The sequence below is a fragment of the Pithys albifrons genome, chromosome 20 (assembly GCF_047495875.1).
Source record: "Pithys albifrons albifrons isolate INPA30051 chromosome 20, PitAlb_v1, whole genome shotgun sequence".
Classification (NCBI taxonomy): Eukaryota; Metazoa; Chordata; class Aves; order Passeriformes; family Thamnophilidae; genus Pithys; species Pithys albifrons.
The window spans coordinates 12268384-12285707 of NC_092477.1; the positions used below are offsets into that span (position 1 = coordinate 12268384).

The 17324-nt window shown below is 47.4% G+C and overlaps 1 protein-coding gene across 5 annotated transcripts in view; it reads right to left on the minus strand.

The window, feature by feature from the left end:
- Positions 1–17324, minus strand: part of DENND1A (DENN domain containing 1A) — a 150824-nt gene that overhangs the window by 75173 nt on the left and 58327 nt on the right. For all 5 annotated transcript variants that reach the window (XM_071574310.1, XM_071574314.1, XM_071574311.1 and 2 more), the window contains exons 6-10: positions 10606–10675; positions 10065–10145; positions 7997–8050; positions 4750–4860; positions 2295–2395 (exon numbers count right to left, since the gene is read on the minus strand). In XM_071574310.1, the coding sequence (XP_071430411.1) occupies positions 2295–2395; positions 4750–4860; positions 7997–8050; positions 10065–10145; positions 10606–10675 (417 nt within the window). The remainder of the gene's footprint in view (positions 1–2294; positions 2396–4749; positions 4861–7996; positions 8051–10064; positions 10146–10605; positions 10676–17324) is intronic.

The following is a 17324-nucleotide window of genomic DNA, read 5'->3' on the forward strand; positions in this document are numbered from 1 at the left end:
TCCCAAGAGGTGGGCAACTGCTAATTGGAAGAGAAGCAGGTGAAATAGAGGGACATTTCTTCTTAAGTTAAAAAAGCCCAGCCTTAAAAAATACTGCAATTCACCAGAAAAGTGATGCAAAAAGCCCAGGGATCTCCAAAAGGTTCCCACTTACAGCCACACAGGGATGTCACCATTTTGCTTCCAGGTGAGGTCACGTTTACTGAGTTCATGTCTGGATATACAAACACGGACTGGAGGGGTGGCTCTCCCACCACTGGCACTTCCCTCTCCAGGCAGTCTCCTGATTGCTCCTCAGATTCCTCATTGAAAGGCAACAGAATTCAATGTGAAGTTTATTTGGGTAATTGATGCAAATTAGCAACCTGACTGCACAAATTGGAACAATGCAGGGAACACACAGGTAGGGACCAGGAGAGCAGCTCCCAGAGCTTCCAGGGGTGCCCAGCTGTGCCAGGCAATGGCAGTGCCACCCACAGTCCCCAGGCTGCAGTCCTGGTTTCCAGCAGTGCAGGACTCACCACCCACCCAGAGCTGCATGGTGACTATAAACAGACTTAGAAAACTGGAGAAAGGGAGTTAATAAAGCCTCCTGGAGGATGCAGAGGAACAGAATATTAGGCTTAAGAAAACCCTTTCAAGAGGGAAATGGGAAGCAAAAGGCAAATAATCACAGGTGGAATATACTTTTTTCAAAAACTTTCAAAGATCACGAGTGACACAGTCTATCCACCCTTCTGTGAGTTTCAAAGAGCAGGAGAAGATTCAAAAGCATCACAGCACAGTCAGTAAAAGGGCAAAGCCAACTGAATGAACATGATATTCTGTATTCATAAGAACTAAAGAATTCTCATTGCTTTAAATTTTGTTTCCATCTCAGCTCTCTAAAATTCTTATGTCATATTTGCAAAAGAAATAACAAGGCAATAATTAAAATTAAACTCTTCTATTTTGAAGAGTCTCAGGTCATTTCCCTTAAGAGGCAGATGCCAGCAAGCAGAAATACTGCCTTAAAGCAGAGAGCAGGGAGCTGAGTGCTCAGCCCTCCCAGGCACAAATGACATCTGCAAGTTCACATGGTTACCAAATAGATGGACTCTATTTTGAGGAATGTATTTATGGCACATAAATTGTTGCTAAATTGACTTATTCAAACAATGACAGAGTGTGTAGCCACCTCTCCAATTAAAGTTCCTCGCTGGGTAAGGAAATCAGTGGTTGTGTTTGTGAGCTGCAGTGACGCCCTGCCCGACAGTCCCACAGTTTGGGATCACTTCTCACAGGGTCTGGCTCCCTCCTGATGGCCAGGGAGGAGCCATTCCGTGGGGCTCAGTGGCTCTGTCCCCCGGGGTCAGTGTCCCAGGGCTTGTGTCCTGCCCCAGGGGGTTGTGTCCTGCCCCTGGGGGGTTGTGCCCTGCCCCAAGGGGGTGTGTCCTGCCCCTGGGGCGTTGTGTCCTGCCCCAAGGGGGGTTGTGTCCTGCCCCAGGGGGTTGTGTCCTGCCCCAGGGGGGTTGTGTCCTGCCCCAGGGGGGTTGTGCCCTGCCCCTGGGGGGTTGTGTCCTGCCCCTGGGGGGTTGTGTCCTGCCCCTGGGTGGGCTCTGGGCTCGGCCTCGTGTCCCTGTCCCCTCCATGTCTGTCCCCTCCTGCCAGGGCAGCACACACAGCAGGGCCGTGTGTTCCACAGGCTGTCCTTGCCTGCCAGACCTGCAGAAGCCTCTTGCTGCCCTTTACATCCCTCAGTTTAAATCCAGCCAAGCTTTGGCCTTACTAACTCCATCTCTGCACAGGCAACAGTTCCATTCACATGGCCTGAAGTTTAACTTCTGCCTGAGGTGAGGTCACTGTTCATTCCCCTCAATAAGGTAAATACCATGTTCTAAACACACACTCGCCATGAAGGATCACCACAGGAAAATGAACAGCTTTTTCCTGCCCCCAAGAGAATTTCAGGAAAGCAGGAAAAGGAGAGGATCTTCTCCCTGTATCCTGTACCACTGGAGTCTTAATTCAAGTGGGAATATTTAACACAGAATGCTGAAAACAGAGTTTCATGACACAGTATCTCAGCTGCAGCACTCCACAGTAACCACTCCTGCTGGAGTATCTCTACACACTGACAGACAGTCGTCTCTTGTCAGGAATATTTTTACTTTCTGGGTTGTTTTCTCCTTAAGACACTGCACTTTGAGAGCAACAGTTGCACCCTAAGAGGGCTCAGGACTGCCCTGGGGAGGGGTGAGCCCTGAGGGGTGTGCACAGAGCTGTGACACAGACACACCAACAGCCTCACTTACCAACAGTAGTCCAGCAGGTGTGGGGGCAGGACAGGGATGTAGACGTGCTGCCAGAACATGGGGTAGAGCATGGCTGCAGAGCCGTGGACACAGGCAGTCAGCTGCAAAACACACCAGAGCTGCCTCAGCAGGGGCACAGACCCAGCCTGCACCACACAGACAACAACGGAAAGAATCAATTCCTCCCTCACATCAACATGTTTTATTAGAAAATACAGGGCTGCTGCTAAAAACAAGGGTCTCGGGGTGAAGCACGACTGGTTTATGGTGGTTCTCACCCAGGAGACTTTGTGAGCAGCTGAGAACATGATTCATCCAGCAAACAAAACCTGCAAAGAACACCCAGCACTCTGCAAAGCAACAGAAACCTGGAAATGAAAACACAAAGGCAACTAACAAACAGTAAATCTCCCAATCCGGGAAATTACCATCCATTAAATATCAGAAAAATGCACTGAAATCATAACACAAACTGAAAGAAATGGCACATATTTGTTAAAAACATACCACACTAAACTCAGTAATTAAATCTTGATTGTTTAAAAGGGATTTTTATCTAATTGCCCTAATCATTTGATCCACTGAATTTCTCAGTTATATTGTTAAAAACTCATGCAGGAGAGCACAAAGCTCCAAAGCATCCCAGTGCTGACAACGAGTTTCCAGAGTGAGAATATGCAAGAATTTAAACCAGATTGGACCCTCTGTCCTAAGGAAACTGGGCCTTGGGGAGCAGACGGGACAGCAAACACCTGTTGAGTCTCTCTCAAAACAAGCTCTTTATTTGCAGGTGAACATTATCTAGTGGTCCATGTGGGATGGAAATATTAGGATGTTGGGAGATGAAATTTAAAAGCTACAAAATCTAGAATTTATTTTAGATTTATGACTCCTGAAACAGTAAATATTTATCCCCACCCCATTACAGTTCAGCCTCATTTTGCAGCCCCCACCAGCAGCAGGGCTGCTGCCAAGCACGGGGGGCTTGTGCATTTGGGTTCATTCCTGGCTTTTCTGGAGGAGGAGATCACAGAATACGAAAGGAATTTAAACAGGAATAATTGTTTTAAGATTTGGAGAAATTATTTGCATTTCCTTTTGTAGGAAAAAAAATAAAATCCTGGCTCATTAGGGAAGGCAAAGTGACAGGTAAGTAATTCCTCTTCCCAGGCTCTGTCACACGGGGAGAGATTAAACCAACCAGGCACACAACCTTTGAAATGCTTTGGGCAGCCCTTCTCTTCTTCCCTCCTCTCTGATCATTTACTGTTCTTTTCATCCTTAGGTTGCTGAAATAAACACCTCTCCTTCATTTTATTCCATTACCAGGCCTGGGTGGATTTTTCCTTATTTTAGTAGCAGGGACACAGAACACTTGGCAGATATAGAAGTTAAGATTTTACAAGTTTCCTATAGTATTAAACTTTATAATACTTAAATGTTTCAGTTAAATGTGGGACCAATTGTAAACATTATTAGTAATTATTAACAGGTCCCAGAGGTTACTGTAATTCTCCTCCTTTCACTTACCCTTCAGACTGACACTGCAATAGTTACTCTGGGACTGAGCACGAGCTCTCCCTCCCTTCTGTGCCCTGTGCTGCCACACCATCCCTGCGTGGGTTTGTGGGCACCATCTCAGCCTTCCAGAGCAGTTCTAGTCTCAGACACAAGGCAGGCCATGGTGACACAGTCACAGACTGGCTGATGGCACCCAATGGCAGTGGCAGCTCTGCTTTGGCCAGGACCACTCGAGTGCTCCGTGCACAGCACTAGAAAGCAAAATTAGTTAAACCACCTTGTCCCTCACAAAGGAGAGCAATCAATAGCCACTCACAGAGCAAACACAACGAGCAGCATTTGCTTTTATAAGGAAAATCACCAGCTTATTGACTGCTAAACCTTGAAATGCAGAACACAAAACTTTGAACTGAATCAGGCCTGGGCTTGTTTTGATCTCCAGCCATTTTCAGAAGAGAGTACTCCAGAATATTCAGCAGCTTTCATCTCTCAGACACTTGATGGAGCCTAAGTAGCATTAAGACTAAACCTTATCAAACACAACTGCAAACTGTGGATTGTCAATGCACTTCAGCCCACTCGGTTGGTCCCTCTGGAGAAGGTCACTACAACATCCATTTGACAGTGTCATTTATCTATTCTTTTGGCTGTCAAGTAAATCATGAAAAAAGAACTTCACTATGGCATAAGTCTTTGTACATTCATGTACCAAACAACCCAAAAATTCCTGTACCCAAAAAATCCTTTTCCACTGGAACACTGGAGGCCAAGAGAAGTCCTGTAAAATCCTCAGATGCGGGACAGAACTGAGCTGAGGTTGCGTGAGGGAGGTTGAAAGGGGGACCTGGAGATAATCAGACCATTTCCATACATGACTGCAAAAAACCCCCAAACATCCAGTGAGCCAGAAGGGAGTGCTGTGCCCGTTACTCACCGTGCTGAGCTTGCTGCAGCAGATGAGGATGCGGCGCTCGTACAACATGCTGGCGTAGAGGTGCAGCATGTTATTGACATCCACTGCCACAAAATACTCCGTCAGATTCCTCTGCCAACAGGGAACAAGAATTTTGATTCATCCCATGACAAACCCAGGTGTCCTTAACAAAAAATCCAAACAAAACCCTCAAAGCCAAACGGATTTCATTCTCCACTGCCCTCAGCCAGCAGCGTCACCACCAGTGCCCACCCTTGCTGGTGCTGCAGGGCACACACCATGGGACAGTGCCCAAATGTTCCAGATGTCTCCTAAGACACAGCAGAATGGGGTCCTGAGATCTTTGCTATCAAATCAGCAAAACCACCCCAAAGACAACAGGATCACAGTGTGTTTTCTCTCCCAGAACCAGGAACTTCTCAGAAAAAGGGATTTGTGTGTGGAGAGGATATTTTCACTTCTTAAAACACAGAAATAAGAGGAGAGCAGTGGAGGGAAAGGTAATACACCCAGAAATGCTGAATTAGGGAACTGGTTTCCAAATAGCTTCTTACAGACATGAAAGGGTTGCTATATGACAAAGACAGCCCTATACAAAAAGCACATGTGAGAGCAAAATTAGATTAGTCATGAATTCAAGTGCAATCTTAATCATCCTTAAATAAAAAAGTGCAGAAAAGCAAAAAGCAAATATGATTTAGAAACTTAAAGAAGCTCAACAAAGCCTATTAGCACTTTTGACAGATCCAAGATACTTGGCCTGAGAAGTCTGCCAAGATGCTTCATACTGTGCAAAAATATGTTCCCCAGCTTGCCATCCAAACACAAAGAACTGAAGGAAAATTAAGCATTGTATTTGGGAGACTTTGGTACCAGGATGTAGAGAGAAAAAACCCGAGTTCACTATGGTTGGCTTCAAACATGCACAATAAAACAATCACTCAGGTCTTTGTTACAGCAAAGCTGGAGCCACAGACAGGTACAGTCAAAGGAGGAAAAAAAGCCAACACATTCTGCCAAAAACCTATTAAACTATCATGTACTTTTTCTGTATTTCTCATCCCATCTGTGCTGATTAACATGATATTTTTGTCTAAACATAAGCTGTCTTCTCCACGGCTCCTTCCCCCTCTCACCGAGCCTTCCCCGGCGCCAAAACACGGCGCTGACGACACAGTCCCTGCGCCCTGGGGGAGTTAAACCCCTCTCAAGGAGCCCTGAACTGCTGAGACCCCCAGAGCAGGGGCAGGCAGCAGGACCCCCAGCCCCTGCCCCTGCCTGGGCAGCACCTCTGCCCCACAGGGACGTGTCCGTGGGGCCACAGCACCCCAGGGAGAGGAGCAGAGAGCGGGGCTTGGCCTGCCATTGTCCTGCCATCGAGCTTCTTGGGCAGGATGACACACAAATGTACCTTCAGATGGAAAGCTCTGGGAGGGCTGAGTCTTGCCTGCTCTCAGAGATTTGCCAGGGACACCTGGGAAGCATGTGGGCTGCATGGAAATGTATTGGTACTGAGCAGGCTCACGTGTTCCCCGAGCCGTATCTGTGAGAAAGCTGTCAGCTCTCAAGCTGAAATTGGGCCTTACACTTGTATTTTGAAAGACACGTCTCAGAAGTGACAAAACCATGAATGAGTTAAATAAATACAAATGAAAGCGTTCCAATTTGCAGGATAATTGTTGGGGATTTGGTTTCCTACAACTGAAACCTTTCCTGGGGCAAAAGAAGTGGGATTTGCAGAACAGGTGCAGGAACAGGTATCCTCACTCCTCCCAGATTTCACCAAGAGGGCTACAAAACTCCCTCGTGCTCCTTTGAAGGTTCATTCCCAGATCAATCACCCATTTGATCATTTGCTCTCTAATATCAATAAATACACACTGACTTTTGAGATCAAAAATCACAGACTTCTCTCCCACCATCGTCTAATGAGGAAAATGGACTCAGTGATACAAAAAACACCCCAGAGCACCATCACCAAGCAAATGTCACCATTTCAGCCTGTTGATTTACCTGATGCTTCTGGAACCAACAGCTACTCCCAGGAAATTGAGTCTTGCAGTGTATTTCCTGCAGCAACCCTGATTTATTTCTGCAGCCTCGGTGCATTTGCACAGCCCTCCCATTAAACTCATCAAACACAGAGATCTGACACAAAGTCAGATAATTCCAAGAGCTTTGTTAACATTCCAGACAGAGCTCTGTGCAGCTCTCCATTCATCATCCAACGTCATCATCCAACTTCAAAGTTTGGCACTACTAAAACTTTTGCCAATATGGCAATTACGCAATTACTGATACGTAATTACTGAATAAGAAATTACTGAAATGCAATTACTGATAAGATATGTAGAATTTTGAAAAAATCAGTTAATTGATTAAAATGCATGAGGACATACTTATTTAATGTCCTTGTATTATTATGCTTTAATTCCACATCAAAGTTGCATTAACACCCAGATACAAACCCAAACCAGTCTGTGATTCTGTGCATTAGGACAGGATTTGACAGCTGGTTTAGATTCAGACACTGATCCTTGAATTACACTCAGTGTATCATATTTGTTCAAAAATAAAGCAGCTCAGAAGAAAGAGCTCATCTATTAACTTTACTGACAGGGTGTGTGTCAGTGTGAAGAGTCTGCACCACAGAAACCAAAAGCCCCAAATGCATCTGCTACACGAACCATCTCCAGAGGAGATGAAATGTCTGGATGATCCCTTCTCTCTCATGCCTCAACAGAGGTGTATGACACTGAGACCAACCACAAAATGCTCCAGAAAGAAAACTGGGATGGAATTTGGAGAGAGACACAGCAGGAGCATCTTCCAGAGTGTTTAAGGGCAGCAGATGCCAGCCCTGCCTTGCCCCAGCCCCACGGCCTGGCTGGAACGCCCAGCCATGCTGGAACACAAACACTTTGTGAGGCTCAGAGTCTCCAAAAAGTGGCTCTAAAAGACCAGGTGTGTGTAACATTTTCAGAAGCCAAACAGGCTGCTGTGCCTGGTCCCTCAGGCCATCCCTTCCCTCAGTGCAGGATCAGCAGAAGTGCTGGTTTCACCCAGGTCAATCTGCCATGATTGCCCTTCCTACACTTCAGCTTTCAATCACACGCAGTGTCGGCTCCCGAGAGCTCAGTGTGTTACAGAACACAATCCACGACCACCAAACAGCAACACTGGTTATCCCTCCTGCTGCTGACATTAAAGAGAAGCAGTAAAGTGCAGGGTCCTCTCAAATACTCACATTTTCAGGTATACTGGGAAGCTCTCTGGTGTCAGGCACAGTAAAGTAAGAGTGCTACAAAAAGAGCAAATATTGATTATTGCAGTATTGTCCCAGGCAACCCAAATGCATCACATTAGAATCAGCAGTAAGGGCAGTTGCTCAGCTAAGTAAAAATGACAGAACATTTGACAGCAGCCACCAGCCTGGCTCCTGCCCTGCCCACGAGCTGGGCACCCACATCACTCCTGCCATGTGAAATGCATTCAGACAGACAAGTACCAAATGCCCCTAGAAAGTTGTATTACCTTTTTTTGTTCTTCAGAGACACTGGTGCAGACAGACTGACACAGGGAATGAGAGATGCCAAGGACACTCCAAGGCAGGCTGTAATTCCAGCCATGTTTCCCCATCCCACTGCAGGATGGGCTGCAGGGAACAGCAGCAGGGCCTTCTCCCACTCACAGCACCAGAGTGTCATTCAAGACAGGGGTGAAATTATGGAAAAGTACCCAAATGTGTAATGGCTGCTCACCTGAAAAATACTAACAAGCTCTAGGTGACTTCTACACCCCTCTGAAAACACAGCTTGAAAGACCATATTGGCCTCACAATTTCACAATCCATCCTGTTGTTCCCTGTTTTTTACTGCTTGCATTCCAGGAGCCCAGTCTGAGCATGGATGACTCCCATGGTCCTTGTCAGGGCTTTGGGAAAGGACAGAGTGGGGCTGTACACAATTCACATCACATTCGAGATTTTCACTATTTATCTTTGGGCTTCTTATTAATTACTGAAGCTTTAAAGGCTGTTACATTCTTGGCACAGATCCACAATTAGCACAGTTTTCCTGTATACAGATCTCAGCCATTTCTGTGCCTCATGATCAGTCTGTAACCTGAAACAGCAGCAGGTCCAACAGGCACACTGAACACAGACACCACAAACACAGCTCCTGCTTCTGATGTGTCCCTGGCTTGGTGTGGCAGCAAAGATGCAGTGCAGGAACAGCACACGGAGCTGCACCACAGGTGGGAACCTCACCCTGACCCGAAACAGGCTCAGAAACAGCCACAACAAAATGCAGAAAGACACCACAGCTCACAGGCCCTGGGCTGCCTTTTTATATCCTTTCTTGCTTCACTGCCCATGACATGGCTGAGACAAGGGGAGACCAGCAGCATTCCTTGGAAGCACTGGTATGAAAACACAGGAATATCCCAACTGCTCCTGGCCCTGGAGATGCTGCTCCTGAGGAGGGAGCACTGAGGGGTCAGGGCATGTCCAGGGACACATCCAGGGCCAGCAGGGCCACCCCACTGCTCCCTGCCCACTGCTCCCTGCCCACTGCCACCTAGGGGGGTAAAGGGGGAGCTGCCTGGGACAGAGAGCCCTGTGGAAGCAGGAGCAGAGGGAGTGGGAGGGAGGGGAGTGTCCTGGGGGCTCCCCACTGGCACTGCAGGAGTGGGACCTGCAGCTCTCCCCATGCCTGGAACACGAGGCTGTGCTGCCAAAAGGGCTGCAAAACAAACACCTCAAGAGACTAAATTCAAAATGCAACCTCACCAACAAAATCCCAGGTCTGTTCTGTCTGTGCTTTGCATAATTTTCTCACAGGATATAAAAGTGAAATTCTTTTTCATGTGAGTTTTTTTGGGGGAGGGCGAGAGGAGAAGGAACTAGTAAATGAGGCAAACAATTAATATTCCAAAGGCTGCTGTGACAGGTGTGAGTGTCCCCTGCCCAGCCCTGTCCCCTTTCACACTTGCAGGACCAGGAGCTGTGCAGGGCTGAGGGCAGTCAATGCCACGGTGCTGCTCTGGCACCTCCCCTGGGGCACAGCCGAGCTGGGGGCACACACACATAACCTCCCTCCAGCCAAAGAACAGCATTTCAAAGACAGCTGAGGTTAGGGAAAGGGAAACAGAGGGCCCCAAATGTGTAAAGGGGAATTTCACAGCTCTGTGTCCTCAAAGGAAAACAACATCTGTGTACAAGCTCTGGGACAGAGAATTGCTTTTGACATTCCTCTGTTATGACATGGAATGAATATTAAACACCTCAGTTTACATCTCCCCCCTTCACTTACCACTCCAAGATGAACAGAGGTTCCTGGCTCAGGGATGGTGAGTTTATGAAATGTTTCTAGGAGTTCACTCCTTTGACTGTCCTGAAATAAGGAGCAAAAAAAGGCATCAGTGTAACCAGGTTAACTCTAAGGCACAAAGGTCAGATGGTGCCAGGTGGGTAAACCTGGCACTAGTGAGGTGAGTTCTACACTCCCTGCACATGACAGGTACACTTGGCTGACACATCTGTGAGAATATGGGAACTGCAGGGATGTGCTGAACACAGCTCAGTGGTCAGGGGGCCTGCAGGGAACCTGGGCCTTGTGCTGGATCCACAGCCACAGCCTTGGACTTCAGCTTTTCCCCAAAATAATTGAGATGCATATTTATTTTTCAGAGGCACTTGCCAAGCTGAATACAATCTTCTCTACCACTGCATCACAGGGATCAGTAATTCACATGGTCATCTCTGACAGAAGCACTTCCAACAGCTTGTTTCATCCTCTTGTCCCCATTTGGTATTGGGCAGGGCAAAGGTGGGGCAGTATTTTAGAATAATACCTGTCCTTTTGCTGAATAATCTGCCAGGACATTGAGCAGCTTATAAAAGACTTCAAACCAGGGGAGGTAACTGAAAAAGAAAAAAAAAGGAAAAGAATACATTAAACTTGCTAAGTCTCAGTTAACAAATCCAGGATCACCAGCCTTTATGCTACAGATACATCCTGACGGATGCTGCACAGTCATCTCTTAGGAAGGGCACAGCTCAATTCCTCTGGGAGGAGAGCTCTGCCAGCAGGCTGAGGATCCCTCTGCCTGAGGACTGGGCTTTGGGCACCAACCTGTGGGCACCAACCAGCCCCCAGCCCAGGGCTGCCCTGCCCTGCCCTGCCCTGCACACACAGCCCAGCACGAGGGTCTGACCCGTAAGCTCTTGGTGCACAAACACTCACGTGTGCTGGCACATATTTAACATTAAATAACTCCTCTGTACAACTGCTGAGGGTCCTTGCAAAGTGAAGACAGACAGTTAGTTTGGTGTTGAGTCCTAATACAAGTGGGTTGTTCAAACTGTGTAACCAGTGCCTCAGTGTTTAATTGCTGTCAGGTCTCATTCCAGCACTGCACTTAGCCCGGCTCTGACTCTGGTCAGACAAAACTTCACCCTCACATTGGCACACAACTTCCAAAAGTAAAGAAGAAACAAAATTCCAAGCGAAACATGCAGAAAAATCCCATCCTTTTTCATCTGCATTACATCTCCATTCCATACAAAGATGTTCCTTTTCCCCACAGCTTTGGGGGGACTCTGTGCCCTGTTTTCACAGCACACTCTTCACTTCAATCCCCTTTTCCAGAGCAGTGAGGAATTTCCTTGGGCTGCAGCGAACACAAAGCCAGAGTGAGGCACTGCCTGATGCTGCTCTGACCACAGCTGCTTTCTGAAGCAAATGGCCTCTATTCTGATAGAGCTGGACAGGATCTGAAGTTTTTATAAAATATGACTGCATCCTGACAGCTGTAAGGGATGGAGTGCCCCGTGCTCCTGCCTGGGCAGCTCTGGTGATAAATGAGGTGAGAAGCTCTGTATGAGACAGACAAAGTGACTGGCACTTCATCATTAGTGATTGTTTGAAGCCTGCAAATGCTACTGTAAAATGTAAGTAGCTTATCAAAATATACTGATAAGCAACTTAACTTTTCATGTTATATGACAGTATTATCGTTTAAATTAATATGCTCCAAACATCTCTACAAAGTGTGTACTGGAATAGAGCAGAAAGACAGACAATTACCACTTTAAACAGCATTTAAGTTTGGCATTATATTGTAAACAATCCAGAAGGATTAGGTAGAAGATAAGTTTCTTTCTTTCTCTTCAGTTAAATAAACTTGAGCAGAGTTAAAAGCCATTACAAGGGTAACAAGAAATCCTCTCCAAACATATCTGCTAAGTAGAGATTAAGAACCTGGTAAACAAATCCGTGCAAGGCATCTATCAAAAGAGTTTGAGAAGACAGGAAGCCAAGGAGGCAGAAAGCTCCCTGGCAGTGGGAAACCACAGCTGCTGGTAGGGAGGCACAATTAAAGCTCTTCTTAATCACTCAGGGACCCTGCTGGTAAAACAAACCCACCACAAAACTGGGGAAATTCTGCAGACAATCTCACTTCAGTTTTCACCTGCCCTCGTTGCCACTGCACAACTCAGGCTTTCTCTCACCCCAAAGGTTTGGGATACATTAGAAAGCTAATTTATCCTGCCACCTTCAATACTTTTACTTCATCACTTATTCCATGTGTTGACTACTCAATAGTGAAACAGCTCCGCTTTTATTAGACCAAACTGTGACCAGCTAAAGTTGAAAAAACCTGAAAACCCCAAGCAATACAGTTATCTTCATTTGTTACCAAGTCTCTGCCAAAAGGAAAACACATGAATTTCTTTCTTACAAAAGGCAAATCCTCAAGGCAGCCTTCAAACACCCCCAAAGAACCAGAGGCTGAGTCTATAACCCAAACCCCTCTGCACCACATGGACCTTAAGTAGCACAACTGGTAGCACTGCTGAAGATTTATGGCTTATGACTTGCTCATATTTAATTTGTAACCAAACACTTCCCCTTCCTCTTAGCTCCCTCAGAAGTTTTGATTAACTCCTGTTTTCCCAGGTCAGAGGTTAAGCAAAGGAAGGGCAGCTCTGCAGTGAGATTGCCCAGAGCCCCAGCCCTGCTCAGCCCGGGCAGCAGCGCCCGCCCAGCCCGGGCACAGCCCGGGGGTTCAAAGGCTCCAACGGGCATAAATCACAGCGGGGAGGGGGAAAACAAAACTGAACGGGCAACCTGAACTTACTCCTGTTCCAGCCTCACCCCATCTGCAGGTTCCTCACACGTGTACACACAGATGGTACAGACGTGCCACAGGTCCTGGGAACCCAATCACAGCCTGGGCAAGGGGGGCATCCAGGGGTGCCACACAGCCAGGGTCAGCCTGTCCCCCTGACCCTCAGGGTGCCACACAGCCAGGGACAGCCTGTCCCTCTGACCCTCAGGGTGCCACACAGCCAGGGACAGCCTGTCCCCCTGACCCTCAGAGTGCCACACAGCCAGGGACAGCCCGTCCCTCTGACCCTCAGGGTGCCACACAGCCAGGGACAGCCTGTCCCTCTGACCCTCAGGGTGCCACACAGCCAGGGACAGCCCATCCCTCTGACCCTCAGAGTGTCACACAGCCAGGGACAGCCTGTCCCTCTGACCATGGAGGTGCCACAGAGCCAGGGACAGCCTGTCCCCCTGACCCTCAGGGTGCCACACAGCCAGGGACAGCCTGTCCCTCTGACCCTCAGAGTGTCACACAGCCAGGGACAGCCTGTCCCTCTGACCCTGGGGGTGCCACAGAACCAGGGACAGCCCGGCTGGGACAGCCCTGGTGGACAGACCAGGCTGAGCCAGCCCAGACAGCCAACCAAGGCTGAGCCAGCCCAGGCTCATTAAACACTTAATGCAAAAGCATTTCAATACAAAACAATTATTAGCCTTCTCTACAATCAATTTGTGGGGTTTTTAAAGGTTGAAAAGAAATCCCCACTCCAGCTGACTCGTACCAGGGAACACTAATTGCAACAAACACTTTAAACTGAGCCAGGCCAAACAGTACCTATGGATGGAGAGCAGAAAGGCCACAACAACACACCAAAAATTGATGCCTCCTTTTAGGCTGTTTCTAGCCCAAGGCAGAAGATGCACAAGAACATGCAAAGGGCAAAATTTTAAGAAACCATCTACACTGGCATCCAGTTGAAACAATGCCTTCCTCAGAAAAAAACCAGCTGTTCCTTATCCAGCTGTGAAGCATTACTAAGGAAGAGAGGGTTTGATGATGTCCTTTCTTTCAGATGTGAAAATTCCCCCATCATGATTTCTTTTGATATTTCTGAGCACTCACTAAGACAAGGAGAGTCCTGAGTTCCAGCAGGGCCCTCTCCCACTCACTGCTGCAGGGGCACTCTCCAGTGCAGTCAGCTGGGAAAGGGAGGGACTCTGCACTGTTACCTGGGGCAGGTAAACACGGAGGAGGCAGTGGCAGGATCCCCAAGAAGGTGTGAACGCTGAACTCACCAGAACAACTCCCATGGAACTGCAGAGTTTGAGAACCTTGTCAGCAAAAATGCTCCGTGTCAAGCACAGCACCAGCAAACCCCAGTGGCAAGGGGGACCCTGGCACATGATTTATGAAGATTTGCCAATTACCATAGCAACAGTTTATAAAAGCAATTTTAACACTGACAGCTCCAACATTCATGTTCCTGGTGTGCTGACACCACGGGAAAGCAGAGCAAAGGCTCCTGGAGAGGTTCCTGTGGTACCTCTGGTCCCCTCTGAACCCAGCAGACAAGCACCACCTCAGTTCACACAGTTCCTGGAGCTCCAGCACAGCCCCTGGGCTGAGGACAGGCAGAACTGCATTGCTGTGCAATTACCATCTGCAATTAATGAGACTCAAACTCGTCTGACACCGACACATTTCCTGCAGCAGCCCCTCCCAGGCTGAGTTGCAAGCACCATAACTTTTACTCCTTCCATTCACACAGATCAGAAGTGGAATTTTAACATGTATTTATTTATAACACATACTATATATATTTTGATAACAGCCTAACCAACTGCCATCTCCCTTGCAAAACAGAACAGTCATTTCCATTTTACAGATGGGCACACTTCTCTGTGGTGACAGGCTCACAAAATCTGTCTGTATTAGCCAGGATTGGATTCAGGGATTCCCAAACCTTGACCTTTTGCTCAGTACAATAATCTACAGTGGCCCAGAATGCTTCACTCTGTCAAGAGTGACCTTAGTTATTACATAAATGATACCAAGCCTCATCACTAACTCCTCTGGCAACCTCCTGATTGACACCAGTGTGAGGAGGAGGAAACTCAGGCCAAATCCACCCTGTGCCCCTGCCCCTCGTGCCTGTGCCACTGCCCCTCGTGCCTGTGCCCCTGCCCCTCGTGCCTGTGCCCCTGCCCCTCGTGCCTGTGCCACTGCCCCTCGTGCCTGTGCCACTGCCCCTCTCCATGTCCCTCCCAGCACCTTCCCTTGCTCCCCCAGCACTTCTCTGCTTTCTACATTCTCTCCAATTTTGGTATAAACTTCTCTTTGTTGATTATCCCCCCAAGATTCAGTTAAAGTCCTGTAGCTTAGGCCTGTGACTCATGTACATGTTTTAGAAGTATTACACCCCACAGAACTGGATCCCATCTCATCTCAGGGAGCATCTTTATATACAATAGTCAATGGCAAGTGCTTACCAGGGGGATTTGACACTGCCTATCAATAACAACTCAATTCAAACACTCCATCCCTGTTTCCTGTGCAGTGTGGCCACATCTAAGCAGTCACAGCAAGGGCCCCTGGCACTGACCCCAGTTCCCAAAATGCCACAGCAGTTATGTCTGTGTATATATATATATATGTTATTAAACCCACAGGCAAAGGATATCCCAGAAAGCCCACTGGGTGAGAAGATGGCTGAGACACTGAAGGGCTTGGCAGTTTATAATGAGATTTATGAAATGTCACAAGATATCCTTGGAGTAAAAAAGTCACCAATTATGTTCCCCTTAACACCAATAGGAATACTCTGACCAATGGTTTTCCTTGGCCAGGGTAAGTGCTCCAAACAACAAAGAAGATGGCACAGAACAGCTTTACATTTAGAGCAGGTACAGATGATGTTGGCACTAAATTGCCTGGACTTTAAAAAATTGGTTATGAAGGAGTTAGAGCAGTTTGGCACATGAGGCTTGATTTTAAAAGCAGGATGCACCAGACAGCACGAGAGCCCAAAGATCCCCACTGAAGTGACAACACAGAGAGAGGATTCCAAAGGCTTAGCTTGTCAAGGAATCTCCCTTCTCAAACCACGTTTAAAAGCACACATGAAAGTGCTGGGAGAGAGAACTCTGGATGTGGCAGACAATCTGAGATCCCACTAGGTTTGAGACATCTGGCATCAGTTGAAATCCATCACATTTCATTTGGGGATCAAAGCCTGCTGTTAAGTCTATCACAGGTTGAAATAGTAGATCCTGAACAGCCTTTTCATCCCAATGCAAGTTAACCCTTTTTCCTTGACCAGAGAAACAGCTCCTTTTCATGACTGACTCCAATCATATGTGCTTGTCAAGCTATGCCCTCTAGGACGAAGTTTCAGCTGAAATTTCAGTAGAATTATGAAGTTTTTATTATAAATCAAAAGTGCTCCCTATCAGCACACAGGCCATGTGCTCCAGCTCTGCTGCAGGGAGCTCCAAACCACAGCACTGGGACAGAGTTTGTGTCACAATCTGTAACAGAGAAATTCCTGAAGGGAAGAGAAAAGTTCCAGCCCTGTGTGTGCAGCAGCCCCACTCAAGGCTGGCTGTGCTTGGCTCTACAGGGATTTGCTGCTCATGGCAAAGCTGAGGCAGAGCATCAGGTGTGTGAGCTGTGGGACACACCAGGGATCCTCTGCACTCTGGAAAGTGAACTACAGAGAACCCTGGGGCAGGGAATGGGAATGTTTCAGTCAGAAAGACAGAGGAGGAACCAATGACATGTATCCATCTTCTGGAATGTTTTCCAAACCACTTGTGTTTCCTATTGGCAAGAAACAAACCTAAGTGAACCAAGGGGTTTTATAGTTCCCTTCACAGGGAGGGAACTCCTTCAAGTGCAGAAATATTCCCATGCTCAGAGGTGGCACACATGCCTCTTAATAACAAGCAAAGTTGGCAGCAAGTCATAAAGTTAAACTCAAACCCAACCAGAGTTGAAAGAGCCAAGTGAGAAGTTCATTATTATTTCAGCACTCTGGTACTTGGAATTGGTAATTTGGGAATGCAAGAAACTGGACTAATCAGGTAAGAATCACCTTCCTTACAGCAGGAGCATTTGTAGAACAAGGTGTCAGCACAGCCCACGAGTGGGAGGCTACAAAGATCACGTCAGAGTCTGGTATTTGATTTCAGGCTGTTTATGACCAGCCTGTTTGGTGGTAAAGGGCTCACAGCAAACAGGCAGATGTGGAAACAAGCACACAAAATGACAGCACTCAACTCTTCACCTGCAGACACACCACTGGTGAACCCATGCACAGAACTCCTGAAAATGTGACCCAGGAATGAACAGAGGAGTCTCTCTGGCCCATTAACCTGCTACAGAGCACAGTTCTGATTTACGAGGCTCCTTCTCTAACCATCAGTTTAAGCAGATTATTAAAACAGGAAATTGCCCACTGC